Here is a 17,063-nt window from a genome sequence, read left to right as displayed (position 1 = left end):
GCTTTGATTAAATGTAAGCCCACACTCATTGAGAATTCTGTTTATAGAGTTCTTTTATGTTTGCTAGGTAATTAGTCTTAATTTTAAATGTTCTACCATAATACTTCAAGGTACACATGTATACTTAGCCAGTACTTCTTGCCCTTTTTTTTATTTCATGACACACACAAAAAGATGGCATTTGATATATGGCACACAGGGTACACTAATGAGACTTCAGTTGTAACTGGCCTGCAGGATCCAGTTTCCCCAGGGCCTGTCCTGCCCAGCTGGACCAGAGATTGAGGGCAACCTATTTGGGGCATGCTTAACTCATTCGCAGAATACCCAGTGTGTATTGAAACACCGTTTGGGAAGCTCTGGTCTTTACTTCCTAACTCAGTCCCCTCTGAATTAAAATTCATTCTGCAAATCATTTTTCTGTTGTGTTTGGTACATTATTAACTAATACTGCAAATTTTACAATTCATGGGGGAAAAAAATGAGGGGATATAGACCTTTCTATTACTTTGGCTTGATGATTGAATTTTTCTTTTCAAAGTTTTGTTTTTCCATTTTTGTTTGAATATGATCATTTTGTCATGTAGTATCTTCAGCAGAGATTGTTGTCCCAACCATACCATTCTAGTATTTTTGTCTCCTTTTACTTCTTCCGCTTTTCATTGCTTCACTAAGGTGTGCTGATTGTGACTTCTTGCATGTGCGGCCTTTCTAGCTTATATTCTGAATCTATGAAAAAACTACGTTCTTCTCTTTTAAGTAAGTCATTTATGCCTTGGCATGTTTGTTCTTTGTAAAATCATTGGGAGTTTTTGTGTTCATTTTTAAAAGAGCTTATTAAAACATTCTGTGTCTAAAGCACTGTACTCATTACTTAGATTCATCTCATGACATGTATATGAAAACAGCTATTTAAGTACTTGTGCCCCAGTTCTATTTCTTTATAAAGGCAAGATACTAATATTTAATGCTAGAATGTTAGAAAATTATCATGATAGAGAAGAAATATTTTTTGAAGATAAAACCTTTAGTTTATTTTACAAATGTGGTAAAAATTTCACTATCCATAAAATTAACCTCTTTTCTCCATTATACCTTATACTAGCTTATGTAAAATTGCTAGAAATTAAATGCCTAGATTTATCTAAAAATAGAGACTGATTTTTACCATCTAATTTTAAAAATACTTTTTAAAATTTCATCGCATCCTACATTATTCTCCAGTAAACCTCATAATACATATTATTTATATTATTATTTGCTTTATTTTGTTATTGAAGAATTAGCTATTTAGGCACAGGAGAACTATTTGAGTTTTTCTTTATTAGTTTAAGATATTTACCCATTGTTATGTCTCACTTTGTCAATATTTAGGGTTGTGTTTTAAATGAAAATTAAAATTATATTAAAGTATGTTTTAAAATAACATCTTAAGAATATTTCTGACTCTAATCCCCCCAAATTTATAAATATTTGAAATAAAATTAAATATAGAATGATTGGTATAAAAATTCTTTGTCATGATGTAAAAAATAATATTCTTCCTAACACATATATTTTATAACATGTTCTTAGGTGTAGACCAAATATCATCAAATTGTTCTTCAGGCTTTTTTAAAAGAACAGTTTGGAGAAATTTTTTTGTTTTGCTACAAATAGATTCTGATATATTTTTATAAAGAATGTAGTTCACATGAATTTTAAGACAAAACTGTTTAGGCTAAGTTTAAATGTGTCATAGCTGTATTACAATACAGTTGCATTATTGAGTAAAATATAGGCTGTGTTTTCATAGTAAAAATTCTAAAACTGTCACAAGGACAAACAGTAATGAAGTATTTCAGCTACCCATATACTGCTAAAAATCTGATTCTACTAAAAATGAACTGTAGGATAATATATATATATAGTTTTGCTGCTCATTTTATCATTCAGTAGAATGATAAAACTACTAATGATTGTGTGTATATTAAATATACTAATGATTCTGTGTATATTAGTAGAAAGCAGAACTAAGTAACTTTGAGTGCTACATTAAGAAGAATCATTTTTCTCTCTGGAAACTATGAAAGCTATTATAATAATAAAGAGAAACTAAATCCTAAGGTCCTTTATGTAAATGAGGCAGACCAAGCAATAATGAAAAGAATATCAAGATAATTGGTGAATTTAAAAGGGATCCCCAGTTGGTGAAGGTCAAACATTTTACATTTCAGTTGATTTGAAGCACTAATTAGTCAGAATTCTAGAATGAGTTGCTATGTGCATATAGAAAATAGAAATGATCAATAGAAGTCAGCGGAAGTTCACTAAAAGTAAGTTGTAGCAAAATCAGTTTTACTTTTTTAATCTGGTAGCTACATTGATGACTTATGGCAGTCTGTTGACATAATGTTGCCTGAAGTTAATGAGGTATTGATAATTACTTTTACGATATTTTTGTGAACCAGACAGGTAGAAGTGACCTAAATACCTAGTTCAGTTTAATGATGGAAAGACTAATTAAACCAAGAGTCAACAAACTATTGTCTGTAGGCCAAAACCAGCCTAGTGCCTGATTTTGTAAATACAGTTTTATTGGAAAAATACCATGTTTATTTGTTATGTGTTGTCTATAGCTGCTTTTGTGCTGCAACAGAACAGCTGAATATTTGGTTTTGGCTGAAAAAGCCTGAACTATTTATTACTTGGATCTTTACAGAAAACATTTACCAGCCCTCTCAATTAAACCATGGTACTGGATTAATGTGTAGTCTAATTACCTTGATGTAGTGTGCCCCAGTTAATGGATATATTGTGTTGAATAACATAGGATTATGTTTTGTTGAATATTTTAAATAGTAAATGTAGCTTCCTGTCTGGACTTTTGAAAGAGAAGACATGCTTATAAGAATGGTCACTATTTAAAAGGGGGAGGTAGGTATTGCATTTGATGGCAGAGTAACAACTTAAAAAGATAATTTATAGGTAGAAACAGTAAATTTAAACCAAAGAAATGAGATTTATCAGCAATACATGTTGAGTCCTGAGCTTAGGTTATAAAGATTGATTGTTTACATATAGAACAGAAAACAGAGTGAAACATAATTGGAGATTTTGTTTAAGCACACCTAAGTTTAAATCTCTGTTTTATAAGTTTGTGATACTAGAAAGGATATTTCTTTGAAGCTCAATGTCCTCATTTATAAAATGAAGATGGTGACTCCCTCATAAAGTTGGTGTGATTATTAAGTGAGAGGACACATGTGGCATACCTAATCATGTGAGTGAACATTGCTGGCTTTCAGGTGGTTGTTTTGTTATTGTTTATCACAACTTCGTATGTGCCGGTAATGTGGCAGAACTGCTGAATATATTAATGTGAGAAGTTTAGAACAGTTAAAATTACAGTTCTATGTTTATGTTGTGTTTTCTTCTCATTTTAAAATCAGGGTATTATAAAAAGCAGATTTTGTCCTAAAGCATGCAGAGCTTTTCTACCAGTAAAAAAAAAAAAAACTCTAAGAGTGGCAATTAAGTGGACCATTTCTATAAGTAATTAGGTTTTCGTTCCTGTATAAAATGCCTACAACACTCAGTGCCTCAGTTTCTTCTTCTGTAAAATGAGAATAATACTATCTACTTCATTTGCTGCTGTTAGGGTTAAATGAATTAAGCACTTAAAACCATGTCTGGCACATAGTAAATACTCAGTAAATGTCACTTAAGACCACTTAGCTAATTGGGTTGAGTGAGATAGGTTTGAACAGAGCCTAGGTAGCTGTATTGCTAGGAATATTTGTTGAAGGGATTCTGTCAGTAACAGAGGGGATGGATTAGGTTACATGCTATGAAATTATTTCACATGTATTCACTCAACCATTCAACAGATGTTGAGGCTACCATGTGCTATGCATCATTATAGGCAGCAAAACAGACAAAATTCTCTACCGTCACAGAACTCATGTTCTACTGGAAGAGACACACACTTAAGAAGATAAGTAATATACAGTAGATTACATTAATAGTGCCGAGGGGAAAAGTAATTGAAGGAGGATTTGAAATATCAATGATGGAGTGTTAAATTTTAAAAAATAGAGTGTCTAGATGATTTCAGGTTTAAAGAAAGTGAGAGAGCTATTACCCATGAGGATGTCTGGGAAAACAATCGAACAAAAAACATTTCATGCAAGAGAACAAGCACAATTTGCTCTGAAGCAGTACACCTGGTGAGTTCAGGGAACAATGAAGAGTCAGTGTGGCTGGAGATGAGAGAGTACCAGTGCTGGGCAAGTCAGTGAAAGCAGCAGATAGTCTGAGAGGTAACAGGATACAGTATACTGTAGGATCATCTACATCACCCAACCAAGTAGGGTTGGACTTTGACTTTTACCCTGAGTGAGATGAAGGCACTGAATGGATTTTTAGCTTATTTAACAGTTGTTTAATATCTAAACTAAATCCTCTCTATCCACATTCTGTAATTCAACTCCTAAATGTTTCTTCCTCAGCCTTTTTAAGAATAACCATATCATATAAGTTTAATAACTTTTTTAGTCAATAAGTCCAGTAATTATATCATAAGGACCCTCAACTCAAACCTCAAAGTGGTTTCCCCTAAGTACAATCTTTAGTAGCAGTTGACAGAAATACCAAGGGGATAAAATTTCAAATTTGACCATTTTTATTCAGTACTAGTCACATCATAAAACTGGAGTATGTTATCACTACTGTTTGGAGATCCTCTATCTTAGTGTTCTATCAATAAAGAGTACATGTATATAAACAAATATTTTATCAAAGATTAGATGCATACCTATAATTACATCTATCATCTTAGAACTATAAAAACCAGGTTTTCTTCCAGGACCATTAGTTTGATGAAGATCTTTTTTAAAACTACTAATTCTCAGGCTGGGCATGGTGGCTCACACCTGTAATCCCAGCACTTTGGGAGGCCTAGGTGGGTGGATCACTGGAAGTCAGGAATTCGAGACCAACCTGGCCAACATGGTGAAACCCCATCCCTACTAAAAATACAAAAAAATTAGCCAGGCATGGTGGGGCGCACCTGTAGTCCCAGCTACTTGGGAGGCCGAGACAGGAGAATCACTTGAACCTAGGATGTGCAGGTTGCAGTCAGCCGAGATTGCACCACTGCACTCCAGCCTAGGTGACAGAGGGAAACTCCATCTTAAAAAACAAACAAAAAAAATAATTCTCATTCAAGAACTTACTGTCTAATGAAAAAAACTAATATGTGCCTCAAAATAGGAAACTTTTCTTAGAAGCTAAATTCAGTACTCATGTTCTCAGGAAATGTTACTTTGAAAGCTTTCTCAGTGACTGTTGGAAATTTGACATCATGTCTTTTACCAAAGTAATAGAAAAGCAGATACTAGTGATACATACACATCCTGTTCATCGATGTGACACCTGACTTCTGAGGCTCGGACATGTGACTCCTTGCTCAGCTAGTTCAAACTCTTGATGTGTTTTTGTTTGTTTATAATGTTTAGACAATTTGCAGGGGTTTTTATAACTTCAATCACCAGCCAAATTTATAACATATTAATTGTTTACTTTGTATTTTATCATAGATTATATTTGTATTTGTTTTAACTGATGAATGCTGTATTAGTTTGAGGTATTTTAATATAAAACGTTTCTATCTCAAACCCAATGAGCCTGGTATCAGTACCACAGTCTGTTAATTTATTGGGTTCTTTTAAATGGACAGTAGTTAAATGTATACTATAAATAAAAGACAAAACTGCACTTATGTAAATGTATGGGTTGATTTGTTTTTTGTTTTTGTTTTGTAGCCGGTCTGTGTGATATTAGTGAAGGGACAGTTGTTCCAGAGGATCGCTGCAAATCTCCAACTTCTGGTAATTTGTTTTTTTTTTATTTCATTAATAATTGTGATTCTGCAAAATCCAAGATAGCATACCAGTGTACATTTTGATAGATATGCATTTAAAATAAATCTACAAAAACTTTTGTGTCATGTATTTAGTCTTAAAATCTTAACTGCATTCTTTGAATTCTGATTAAGTGGAAAGAAATGTAGCTTGTGCTAAATAAAAATCCAAAACTTTACCTGCTGAGAATCATGTAATTGTTTATTTGACTTTCTTATATTTACACCTTTTTTAGAGAAAATATGTTTTACTCCTTGCCATTGGATCAAATGTCTTAGTTATCTACAATCTTTTAAATGTTATGAAAAATGTTTAACACTTATAATCTAATTATGAGTGTAGACAATTTGAATAATTATAGACTAGTTGTATTTTTATTTATGATGAAAATAGTTTCTGATATATTTATAGGTGTATTAAAACAGTTCTTATTTCTTATCTATAAATGGGTCTTTATGTGACCTATGTGTATATTAACATTTCAAAAGAGTATTATTTTTATTATCTTTGGAGACCTTAAAATTAAGAAGATCTTGAATTTATTTTATTTTGGTGGATTGATCCTTTTCTAATCCTTCAGAAAGTTAATATTATTCACCAGTTTTCTAGTGAAAAGATCATTCTTAGCATAAGTAACACTGTTGTTAAGACAGGTTTTGATCCTTCCATAGCTGGTATGCTACATCAGAAACAATTGTAAGAAAGGGAAATATTGAGAAGGGTATTTTGTTTTACTCCCTCACATTTTAGTGTAATATTTTATTATATCTAAGACTGCAAAGGCTTTTATGATGTTTGCCTTTTACAATTGCATTTTCCTGATATTAAACTAGTCGATTATTTCTGTAAGTTAAAATGTACCTATGCTAGGTACAACATTGGTAGAATTAAGTTTGAATGAATAATATGAAGCATGAACTGTTTTCTATCTCCTAGGACTGTTTATTTCTGAATTTGGAATTTAGAATTGTAATATCTTTTAGTTCTTACTCTTCTTCTAACTACATAAAATAATGTTCTGTCCTTCTCGTCTTCCCCAAAATCCACGTAAATGCATTTGTCAATATGTTAAGGATATAAGCCAGGGTGAACAAATTGGACATGGAACATGTAATATATTACACTTAAATATATTAAATACCATGGAAGATGTGTTTTAATAAGATTCAGCCCAAATAAATTAGTATTCCTTTTTATCCTGGGCCAGACTTTCAAAAAGTGGATACATCTAGCCCTTTGAAATAAACAAGTGATATTTGTAGATAAGTGTATATTTAAATCTAAGCATATGAATATAAAAAGTAAATAAAGGTTAAAAACCCTGTAAATTCTAATAACAGAGAAACTCAGACATGGTTCAGCATTTTCAAATATATTTTGCTCTTTGGTCCATGTGAAAAGGAAAGTAATAGAGAAATTATGATGTCCCTAGATATTTCATTGCTATCTCAGTATGTTGGAAATGCAAAGTAAAAATTGCGACTTCAAAAAATCATTGATAAATCATGTATTCTTATCATTAGATATAGAAACCTTTGTTTAGTCTTTGATTATGCTCTGAAAAACATAAGAATTCTCTGAGACATTATGTCAGTTTCTACATATCAGGAAATGCTGTTTTTTTACAAAAAGTCAAACTTTAATAGGGAATAGTTGTTTCAGATAGCAGGAGATAGCAGTTATGCACAACTAGTAAGAGCATTACAGTAGAAACTAGAGTGAGATTCTGGAAAACTATGTTAATATATGTAATTTTGACACTGCATTTTTATAGTTCGTGTGTGTCTTTCTCAACTTGTCCATGTAAAAATTGTTGATAGTAATTTTTGCCGTCTATTATGGGTTGTCTTACTCTGTATATTTGTAACTTTTTTTAACCTTCATTCCTGTTAACATTCTAATAGGAAAATAAAGAAATAATTTATTATTACCCCTCTGGCCAACACATGCAAATTCTACCACTTTGCGATGGTCAAAAAAGAATAACAGATGGGATGAATTTGAAGTGAATCAAAAAAGCCACAAGGGGATCATGTTTTAAAAAACATAAAAATTAGTAATTAAATGACAAGCCTCAAGTAGTTTCCACAATGAGAGTGATATAAAAAGGTAAAATAGTTAAGTGATGCATTGTAGATTATTAAAACCGATATAGCTAATATAAAATAAGTTGGTATTTATGGGAAAAGAAGAAATGTATAAAGTGGGTTGGGAGTTAAAATGAGTCTCTCATAAATATTAAGAGGAAGACCAATATAGAAATATAAAGTAGCCATATGCGTTTATCAAAACCAGTAAGTTCATTTAAAATAATTCATATATGAAGGGAAACTTTTGAAAACCTTTTAAATCTCATAATCAAGATTTGTGATCTCAACTGTTTAGTTAATTAAAATCAAAGCTATCTTCAGAAATCATCATGAGAAAAATCCATGTAATGCGTATAGTTTGCCCTTTTCATTTATTTTTACGTAAACCAGTGGTCCCCCAATAGAGAAAGTTAATTCTGCCTACTGAACATAGGCATCCTGAACAAATGAAGGGGAAGACTTTCATTTGATCTTTATGTCAAAGAACTCATGTTGCTTCACTGAACAATTTAGTAATATTGGAATTTTTTTAGTACTGCATGCAAATATATATATATATATATACACACATACATACACACACACGCACACACACACACAAACAAGTCATGTTAAAATAAATTTTTAAATTGTTAGGTTATTTCAAGCTGAAAAAAACCCAGGGCCACCCATACCATGGTGTAAACGGTGCCTTCAAGTGCAGTCATGATTCAAATGAAATCATGAAAAAACAATAAGCTGTAGATATTATCTGTGTTTCATTGTAGAAATTTAGTAAATATATTCAAATAGGATAAGCAGAAAACTATTTTGGAGCTTTTGCATGAGCTGTCACTGAAGTTATAACAATCAGTAGTAAGTATTTTTAGTTAGAAGAAAAATAAACCTCCTTGTTTTATTTACATTACAGCCTCTGTTGCCTTCTTGTATTTGAAAATATCAAATATTTTTATAATTTTATTATGTATAGATATGTTATCCTGCTATTGCTTTGATATCAAAACTAGTATCAATAATACATTTTTGTACATTCATGTGGCTATTTTGTAGAGATGATAGTGATACTTTAAAATATATATAACATACAACCATTATTTAGAATTACATTCAGAATTATATTTATATTAAAAACAACTGTACCTATTTATGTTCCTGGAAATGTTACTGAGCTCGGTGTTACCTGTGCGATATTTTTTGAAGTGAGATTTATGAGGATCTGTAAATGATGTTTAGCAAAAATAACATGGACTTTAAAAAAGTGACCTTCTAAGACCACTATAAAAGTAATGGTTCTGCCAATGCTGGCAGGTTTTACTCGGTCAGAGAAAAGCTGTCAAGGACATTCACCACTTGACCAAGGGAAGGAAGTACAATTTTATTGGGAAGTGTTATATGTGGTGTCAAATTTTGACCTGATTCATTAAGATTCAGTGCTTTTACTGGGATATTTTTAAAGCAGAGAAAGAAAACCTTTTTATCTACTTCCAATTACATTCTAGGTATTTGCCTCTGGCAGAAAAGCTTTATGAATTCAGCAAATACTTACTTAGAGAATTCTACGTGTAACACACTCCACTGATCACAAAAGAGATACAAAAATGAATCAAATGTGGTCCCTGCCTTTTGGAAGTTCATTCCAGTGAGGAAGGTCATATGTGCATAAATCTAAAATAATAAGGTATTAAGTGGTTAGCATCATATAAGAAATATATAGATAAAACATTAAGGGAACTCAAAGGAGAAGAAGTGATTTATAGCTGAGGAGACTGTGAAAAATTGAATGGATGAGGTATTGAGATGTGCCTTTAAAGAATAGATGTCCAAAAATGATCAACCAAAATACTACTTGGGATCACATTTATAATAAAAGATATATTGTAAATTAAATAAATACTATGAGAAATTAGAAATACTTTTAAGAAAAAAATTACCCAAAAAATCTTAAAGAAATATTAGGTAAGATTATGTGATAATATTGGGAGTCACAGCCAAAATAAAATTAAATATTCTTACCTCCATAAGTTTAAGTAGACATTTGAACATATCTACAAATACAAGTATTATCTTCACTATTTTAAAGATCCCTTATTGTACATTTTAAAGATTTCTATGATATGTAGTAGAATGAATATATAGTTTTAAACTGTCAGTCTAACTCTAAAATAACAAGTTTTACCAGCAAATTTATAGTACAAGATCTTGGTTCTGCTAGAGAAACCTTATTCAGTTAATACTATTAAGAATTCCAGATTTTTTCAAAGAAACAGTTAAACACTATTTATAGTTTTTTACTATATTTTCTAACATCTAATATACCAAGATTTTGCCAAATTGTTGTAGAGTTAATATTTATATATGGGTCTACCATGAAAGATACTGCACTACTTATTACTATACTGTAATAGTGTAAGAACTGTTATTTACTATATACATGGCCTCTTCTTGTGGTCACTAACATGATAACTTGTTTTGAAAGTTACGAGATTTTTATTTGTACATTTTTCTTGTTACAACTCAGTATTTATGACTGACCATGTACCTGTTCCTTCCATTGTCTTCATTTGTGTAGGTTCTTCATCACCACACAATTCAGATGATGAACAAAAAATGAATAATTTTATAGAAAAGGGTATAGTATCTTGATTTTAAAGTATTTTCTTTTATGTTTAATTTATTTAGTTTACTTTGAATAGATTTTGACATTTTATATCAAAATATTATTTTCAGTGAAGACCAAAAGCAGAAAGTTTTCCAAGATGGTAGCCAGTGATATAGGTAGGAAATAGAAATTTCTATTTTGTTTCTAATCCTTGCTATATGCAGTGCTAACCCAACACTAGAAAATTATCCAGTGCATTGCGTTTTTGTGTGAATTTGTTGTTCCTATGCTAAAAAATAATCTCTTGGGCTGTGTCTCTTCTAAACTCATTGGGGCAATAATTATTAAAAATCACTTCAATTGGGTTGCAGTTCTTTCTCTGACTTACAGTGTGAATTTCTCTGTTAATTTTATTTTTGCTTTACATAAAGCAGGGTTCAATTTATGCCATAAGTAACACAATTTTATACTCTCAAGTTTTGAAGCAATTGTTTCTTTATAGTTTTATTTGTGTTTTTTCTACCTTTATTCCATCTCTGTCATATTTTCAAGACCCTGTATTTCAAGGAAATGGTTTTCCAAAAGATTGACTCTTTCAGTCTATAATCTGTACCGCCTTTGGCAAGGTTAAATAGGAATTTTCTAGGACTGCCCCTGCTCCCTCACCGCAAGTAAAAAATGCATTGCTTCTTGTGATTGTTTTTGTGAATATATGTTGAGATGAATTACTCAGTCCAAAGTTCTCAAAGTTTAAAATTAGGGAACAAAATATATAATCAAACTTTGAGGACATAATCAAATTAGGGTTTTAAGGTCACGAAAGTTCAGATGTTCTCCAAAGATTTTTAAAGTCTTGAAAAACACTTTTAGAAAAAGAGGATAAATTTGATCTTTGATTTAAATTCCAAATTTTTATCATAGTCATTTTATTATTTCCTCCCAAAACCTCTAGCACATATTCTTTGAATTCAGTCAGATTAGAGGAATTTCTAGGCAGATGGAATAGTTTTACTTTTTCTCAACTGATAATGTTTTAGATATGCTTAAATTTTCAAAAATTCTTAGAAGTAACATCCATGTTGTCTGTATTTTGTAAATTGAACCCTGTTTAGTCATATTAACGGTGGCTGACTGTTAGCCCCTTGTCATATTTTAAATAAGGTGGTTTATTCTTGGGCAAAGGGCTCTTCATTTATGGAGAATCAATTATTTGTATTTGTGGGGTTTTAGTGACTCTTTTGGTAATAGTTAAATCACTGTAATTATGTACTAGCACTATGGCACAATAGTCTTTAACCAATTTCATTTATTGTGTATTCTATCTTAATAGTACATTATAGGTTCTTTTGTTGTCATATTATGCAAAAAGAAAAGATTTTCCTACTTACATTTTACTAAACAACTTTTAGAATTAAATTACCTAGGGATTTTACCTTGCATGAAAGGGACTTCGTACATAATTAAATTTTTAAAAACAATTTTTCTGTCTTATATTTTGTGCTGGGGTTCTATTTATTAAATGTACTGACTACCTTCCCATTTTTTCTGTGTTTTAAATAGAATATGTAACATGGAATACTTGAGCTTGACTATTTGAAAGACTACATTAGAAAATTTATCAGTGTTGATGTTATTGGAAGGATAGTTCTTTGATGACATTCTTGCTTTATTTTTTTCTTATTGGTGAGTTTTACTTTTTGTCATGCCAGTTTCTGTAGTTATATATTTTGGGGAAAGCATGTTATGTTAACTTCATTCAGCTTTTGAAAATTTTGGTAGTACAGTTATGCATAATTATTTTTAAACCTCAGGAAGCATTGTTATATCCTTTGGCTTTGTTTGGAACCTTTCAGTGTGTTTTTTTTTTAATCACAAGATTTGGGTATATAGAAGGAAAGTTAGTGTCACAATTTTTTTCTTCTTTCAAAGGGAGACTGCCCCATTTTAGACTGTAAAGTTTTTGCATTTGAAAAACTAACACATTAGTTTAACTCCCTACATTAGTATTTAGTTTTGTTACAAGAATTAGCATAAAATATGCTATTGAAAAACATAAAATGTCAATGAAACATTGGAAAAAAACTCATAGATCTTCTGAGGACCTCTCTGTCAAGACTGGTATTTTGTGCATGAAGCTGTGGTGTCAAAAGTATTAGGACTTCTTGAGCATTCTGAACTCACCTTATCATCCAATCTGGTACCTGCTATGAAGTATCCTGAACCTCATGAACTTACCACCTCTTCTTCCTCAATATACAAGCATTTATAGCTTCAACTTATAAGTAGTTATACAGTGGCTGGGAAAACATAAGAATTAGTACCTCCGGGGTTACACTAGTAAAAGAGCCACCTTTGTATGGAAGGTGAGTAAATAGCTTTGCCCTGAAAGTTTGCCCCTGAGTTTTACCTGTTCTTTGAGAGTAACTGCTGCTGGTGTCAGTTTGTGTGTGTGGGTGTGTTGTGGGTGGGTGGTACAGGATGGCAGTCAATTTAATGGTTAACCCAAGCATGGGAAATCAACCACCCTACCTTTTTTTTTTTAACTGCCTGACAGTACAGCTGAGATAGCTGAGACTATAGTGATAAGCTTTTTGAATGTATTTAGCGTTTATCTTATAATTTTTCTGGCATGTGCCAGCTTTTTATAAATAATTTTTCTCAATCCACACAATAATCCCAGTGGGTTAGTTACTACCATTTCCCTGTTTTACAGATAAGGAAACTGAATATAAGTAATGTATTTGTTGGTACACAGCTAATAAATGAGAGCAGGATTTACACTCCACAGTCTGTCCTCTTAAACACTGTGCTGTGTTATCTCTTAATACAATTTACAGAAAACTAAAGGATTCAAAAGCAAATTCATGGTGTGATTAATAACCAGATAATTTGGTTATGGCCCTGTTCTATCTACACAATAATCTGGAAAAAAAAAGATTAAGTTCTGTGTTAGAGCCAGATCATGGATGCCATCTTGGTACCCATCACTCAAGTATAATATAGTGTCTAGAAGTCTACCTTCCTCAAAGACTAGACTCAAAGGAAGGATAACTACAGCAAACTCTGGAGTACCCCAGCCCATCTACCCAAAGTGTAACTTCTTAGTTTATTTCCTGATTAAAAACTAAATCAGATGAATAATCCTGACAATGACCTTGATCTTGCATAAGAAGAGCAGCCTATAAAAAAATAGCTTTAGTCTTGTGAGTTTGACAGCAAAAACATAGCAGAATATAAAGTAATTGCAGCATCCACAAAGAAAGCTTCGTGCATGTAGTATGTATGCATATGGTAATTTGTTTTGCCTGTGGATATGTTATAAATTTTTGTTAGTAAAATCTTGATTACCAACATTTTCAAAATCCATAGTTTTTCCTGTACTGCTATAAATCACTTAGAAAATAAGATAGGTTATCAATTTTTTATTTACTCGTTGTTTTACACAAATTTGAAAGTATAGAGTTTTGCAAAGCTTTTTGTTATTTTTAATTCATATAAAATAGTCCTACAATGCGTATCTTTGTTAACAATGTATTAATCAAATTTTTCATGATATCCTTATGAATAAAATACAGCCTACATGCTAGCATTGTTTGATAAATTTGAAACTACATGATTAAACTTTTCTAAAGATTATTCTGTTTTATTATGGTTTTGTTTCACGCTAAAAGTAGATTTCTAGCTGGAACCCATAGTCTGTGACCTGGCCTATACCCAGTTTTATTACTAATTTTCTTATAGAAGGAATGATTACTAAATTCCTTCTGGTTACATGAAGTTGTGAGGGGAAAATAATACTAAGGATAAAAAATAATGACTCAAAATTATGGTTACTTAAACGAGTGCTTTGCCAAAAACAAGTAGAAATAATAGCTTCATTTATTGGGCACCTCCTAAATTCTAGACACTATACCAGGTATTTTTTATGTAGTATTTATTAATAGAGGGAAAATTATATTTCCAAGGTTACTTTTATCTCTCTAATTCTGAGTTAGCATAGTTATTTAGATAAGGGTTAACTTAGCAAAAACTGGAATAATTTTTGAATTCAGTTTAAATGACAATAATGTTCGTTCAAGTGCTGTTTTTATTAGTTCTCTTATCACATGAATCTTAGTGATTCCTTTTTTAAAGTTTTCCAACATAACTAAAATCTTCTCTTTGTTGTTTTATTCTACATCCCTAACTCATTAACTCACACAATTTTAAAGCAGTTCTAACACCTTTATTTTTCAAGAAAATAAATTGAATGTCAGAGATGTTAAGTGACACATCCAAAGTAATGCCCCATGGTAATGACTTAGGACTGGAATCCAGGCTTCTTGAGTCTTGTTTTACTATGTATAGCATGTTTCACACTTCATACTCAACTATCCACTTTTTCTTTCTCATGTGATTGCTTTTTCTTGTGTGTCTTCTCAATTCTTTTGTATCTACAAGTTAAAAAATAAATTCACAAAGGTTCATTTAGATTTGTTGCCATATGAATGAAAAAGTGTGTATTAAGTTGTATTTTAAGTTATCTAATTATTTTATTCATTGTAAAACTCAAAATAGTGCTGGTATTTCTACTTTACATTCCCCAGTATTCACCCTGAAACGTGGCTATTGAATTTGTAGAATTTAGCTTTTATATTCAATCCACAAGATGGCTATTGAAAGAAGAGACGCTCAGTTTGAAAGGGATGATTAGTAGTGTACAGTGGTACCATTTTTACAGGTGATTTTAATATTTTCTATTTTGAAAGAAAATTATTTCTTGCCCTTAATTGGTCAAGAACTAAATTTTATAGGCAGATACTTCAAAATTACTATGTGAGTCTGAGTACTAACAAATTTTTTCTTTTTTAGAATGAATAAAAATTGGAAAGTATTGGTATATTGTATATTTAAATTTAAATTTTACTTTTGAATGTATTTTCTGTCAAATTTCTTAATAAAATGTGCTAGAAAGTCTGTGTTTCATATTCCTGTACTTACTGTATATGTACTTATTCCTCTGTTGAACTGTCTTTTTTTACATTAAAAGGATATGCAATGACCTTTCTAGAAATAACCTGTAGTTTGCTTCCTAGCATAAAGAAAAGTAGTCTGAGTTACATTACTGAAATAAACCTTTGTCAACTATTATTTGAACAAAACTATAAATTTGGCAATTTATGTTCTGTCATTACTTATTTTATTAGTTTGTTAGAACAGCCACCCCAAAATACCACAGACTGGGAGGCTTAAACAATTCGGAAGGTTGGAAGTCCAAGATCAAGGTGTCAGTGGGTTTGATTTCTTCTGATGCCTCTCTCCTTGGCTTGCAGACGGCTGCATTCTCATTGTATCCCCACATGGGTTTCTGTGCAGAGCACAACCCTGGTATCTGTGTATCCACATTTCTTCTTATAAGAACCAATCAAATTGGATTAGAGCCTAGCCTAAGGGCATCATTTTAACTTAATCACTTCTTTAAAGGCCCTGTCTCCAGATACAGTAGAGGAACTGGGGCTTAGGGCTTCTATAGATGAATTTTGCGAGGATACAATTCATTCCATAACACTTACTGTGTTAGGTTTATGTAATACCTTGTATTCTGTACAGAATTCTCTTTTGAGATGTTGCAAAGAGTTTAATTATGATGTTATTTAGGCATTAAGTTTTATGAATGCTTGGAAAGCAGATGGGTCAGGAAAAAAATTGAAGACAAAAGCTCTGGGAGTTCAAGAATGAAAAGAACTTGGTATAGTCAAGTCTTTACTAGATAAGTACTGATATCTCTTTAAAGATTTACCTCTATTTCAGGTAATAGATATAGATTCTATGGGTATTTCCAGAAGTCATCTTTTTGATTAACAGGTCTGTATTTAATTTGCCCTCTTTTTCACTTTATTTCTTTTCATTTGTGAAGAAATTCATCATTCTATAGAAGTACAATTCCAATGACAGTTTTGGTTCATTTATTCATTGCAATTATTTATTCATTGTGTTTATTAAACACAAATTAAATGCTGGAAACAGACATATATAGAGTGTTTACAAGATAAATTCTGTTTCTGAACTCCTGGAATGTTTTAGCTTGGGAGATAGACATTGGTAGTATTAGTTCTAATGGCTACTAAAATACGTATGATACGTGACAAGAGAGTTACTACTTCGTGGTTCCACTTTTCCTCTTGGATTCCTTGCCATATCCTGCAAACTGAGTTTTAATCCCTTTACTATCTCAGTTGTTTTATTTAACACAAATATATTCCAACATTATCCCTTTCAAGACAGTAGTGTTGGATCTCTGCCTGTGGTGACAAAAGTAATATTGTCATTTTATTTTAATTGCTGAAACTCTCAGTATAAACAAAAATCAACTTGCTTTTATGACAGCTTCATCAGTCATAATTCTTTTTACCTTTTACCTTTATGTTATTTTTTACTATAAATTTCAGATTCTAAAAAGTGAAGTTATAGTTCTGTTTTTCTTTCAAGAAC

General features: G+C 31.4%; 1 protein-coding gene across 2 annotated transcripts in view; it reads left to right on the top strand.

Annotated features, from left to right (window-relative positions):
• Positions 1-17,063, top strand: part of LOC116463139 (syntaxin-binding protein 5) — a 185,724-nt gene that overhangs the window by 127,841 nt on the left and 40,820 nt on the right. Inside the window, exons 19-21 of one of the 2 annotated variants that reach the window (XM_032146104.2) lie at positions 5,805-5,870; positions 10,563-10,622; positions 10,721-10,768. In XM_032146104.2, the coding sequence (XP_032001995.1) occupies positions 5,805-5,870; positions 10,563-10,622; positions 10,721-10,768 (174 nt within the window). The remainder of the gene's footprint in view (positions 1-5,804; positions 5,871-10,562; positions 10,623-10,720; positions 10,769-17,063) is intronic. The other variant, XM_032146103.2, reaches the window with a different exon arrangement.

Source organism: Hylobates moloch, unplaced genomic scaffold (genome assembly GCF_009828535.3).
Source record: "Hylobates moloch isolate HMO894 unplaced genomic scaffold, HMol_V3 SCAFFOLD_26, whole genome shotgun sequence".
Classification (NCBI taxonomy): Eukaryota; Metazoa; Chordata; class Mammalia; order Primates; family Hylobatidae; genus Hylobates; species Hylobates moloch.
Note: the sequence above shows the minus strand (reverse complement) of the source record. Positions and strands in the feature narration are given on the sequence as shown.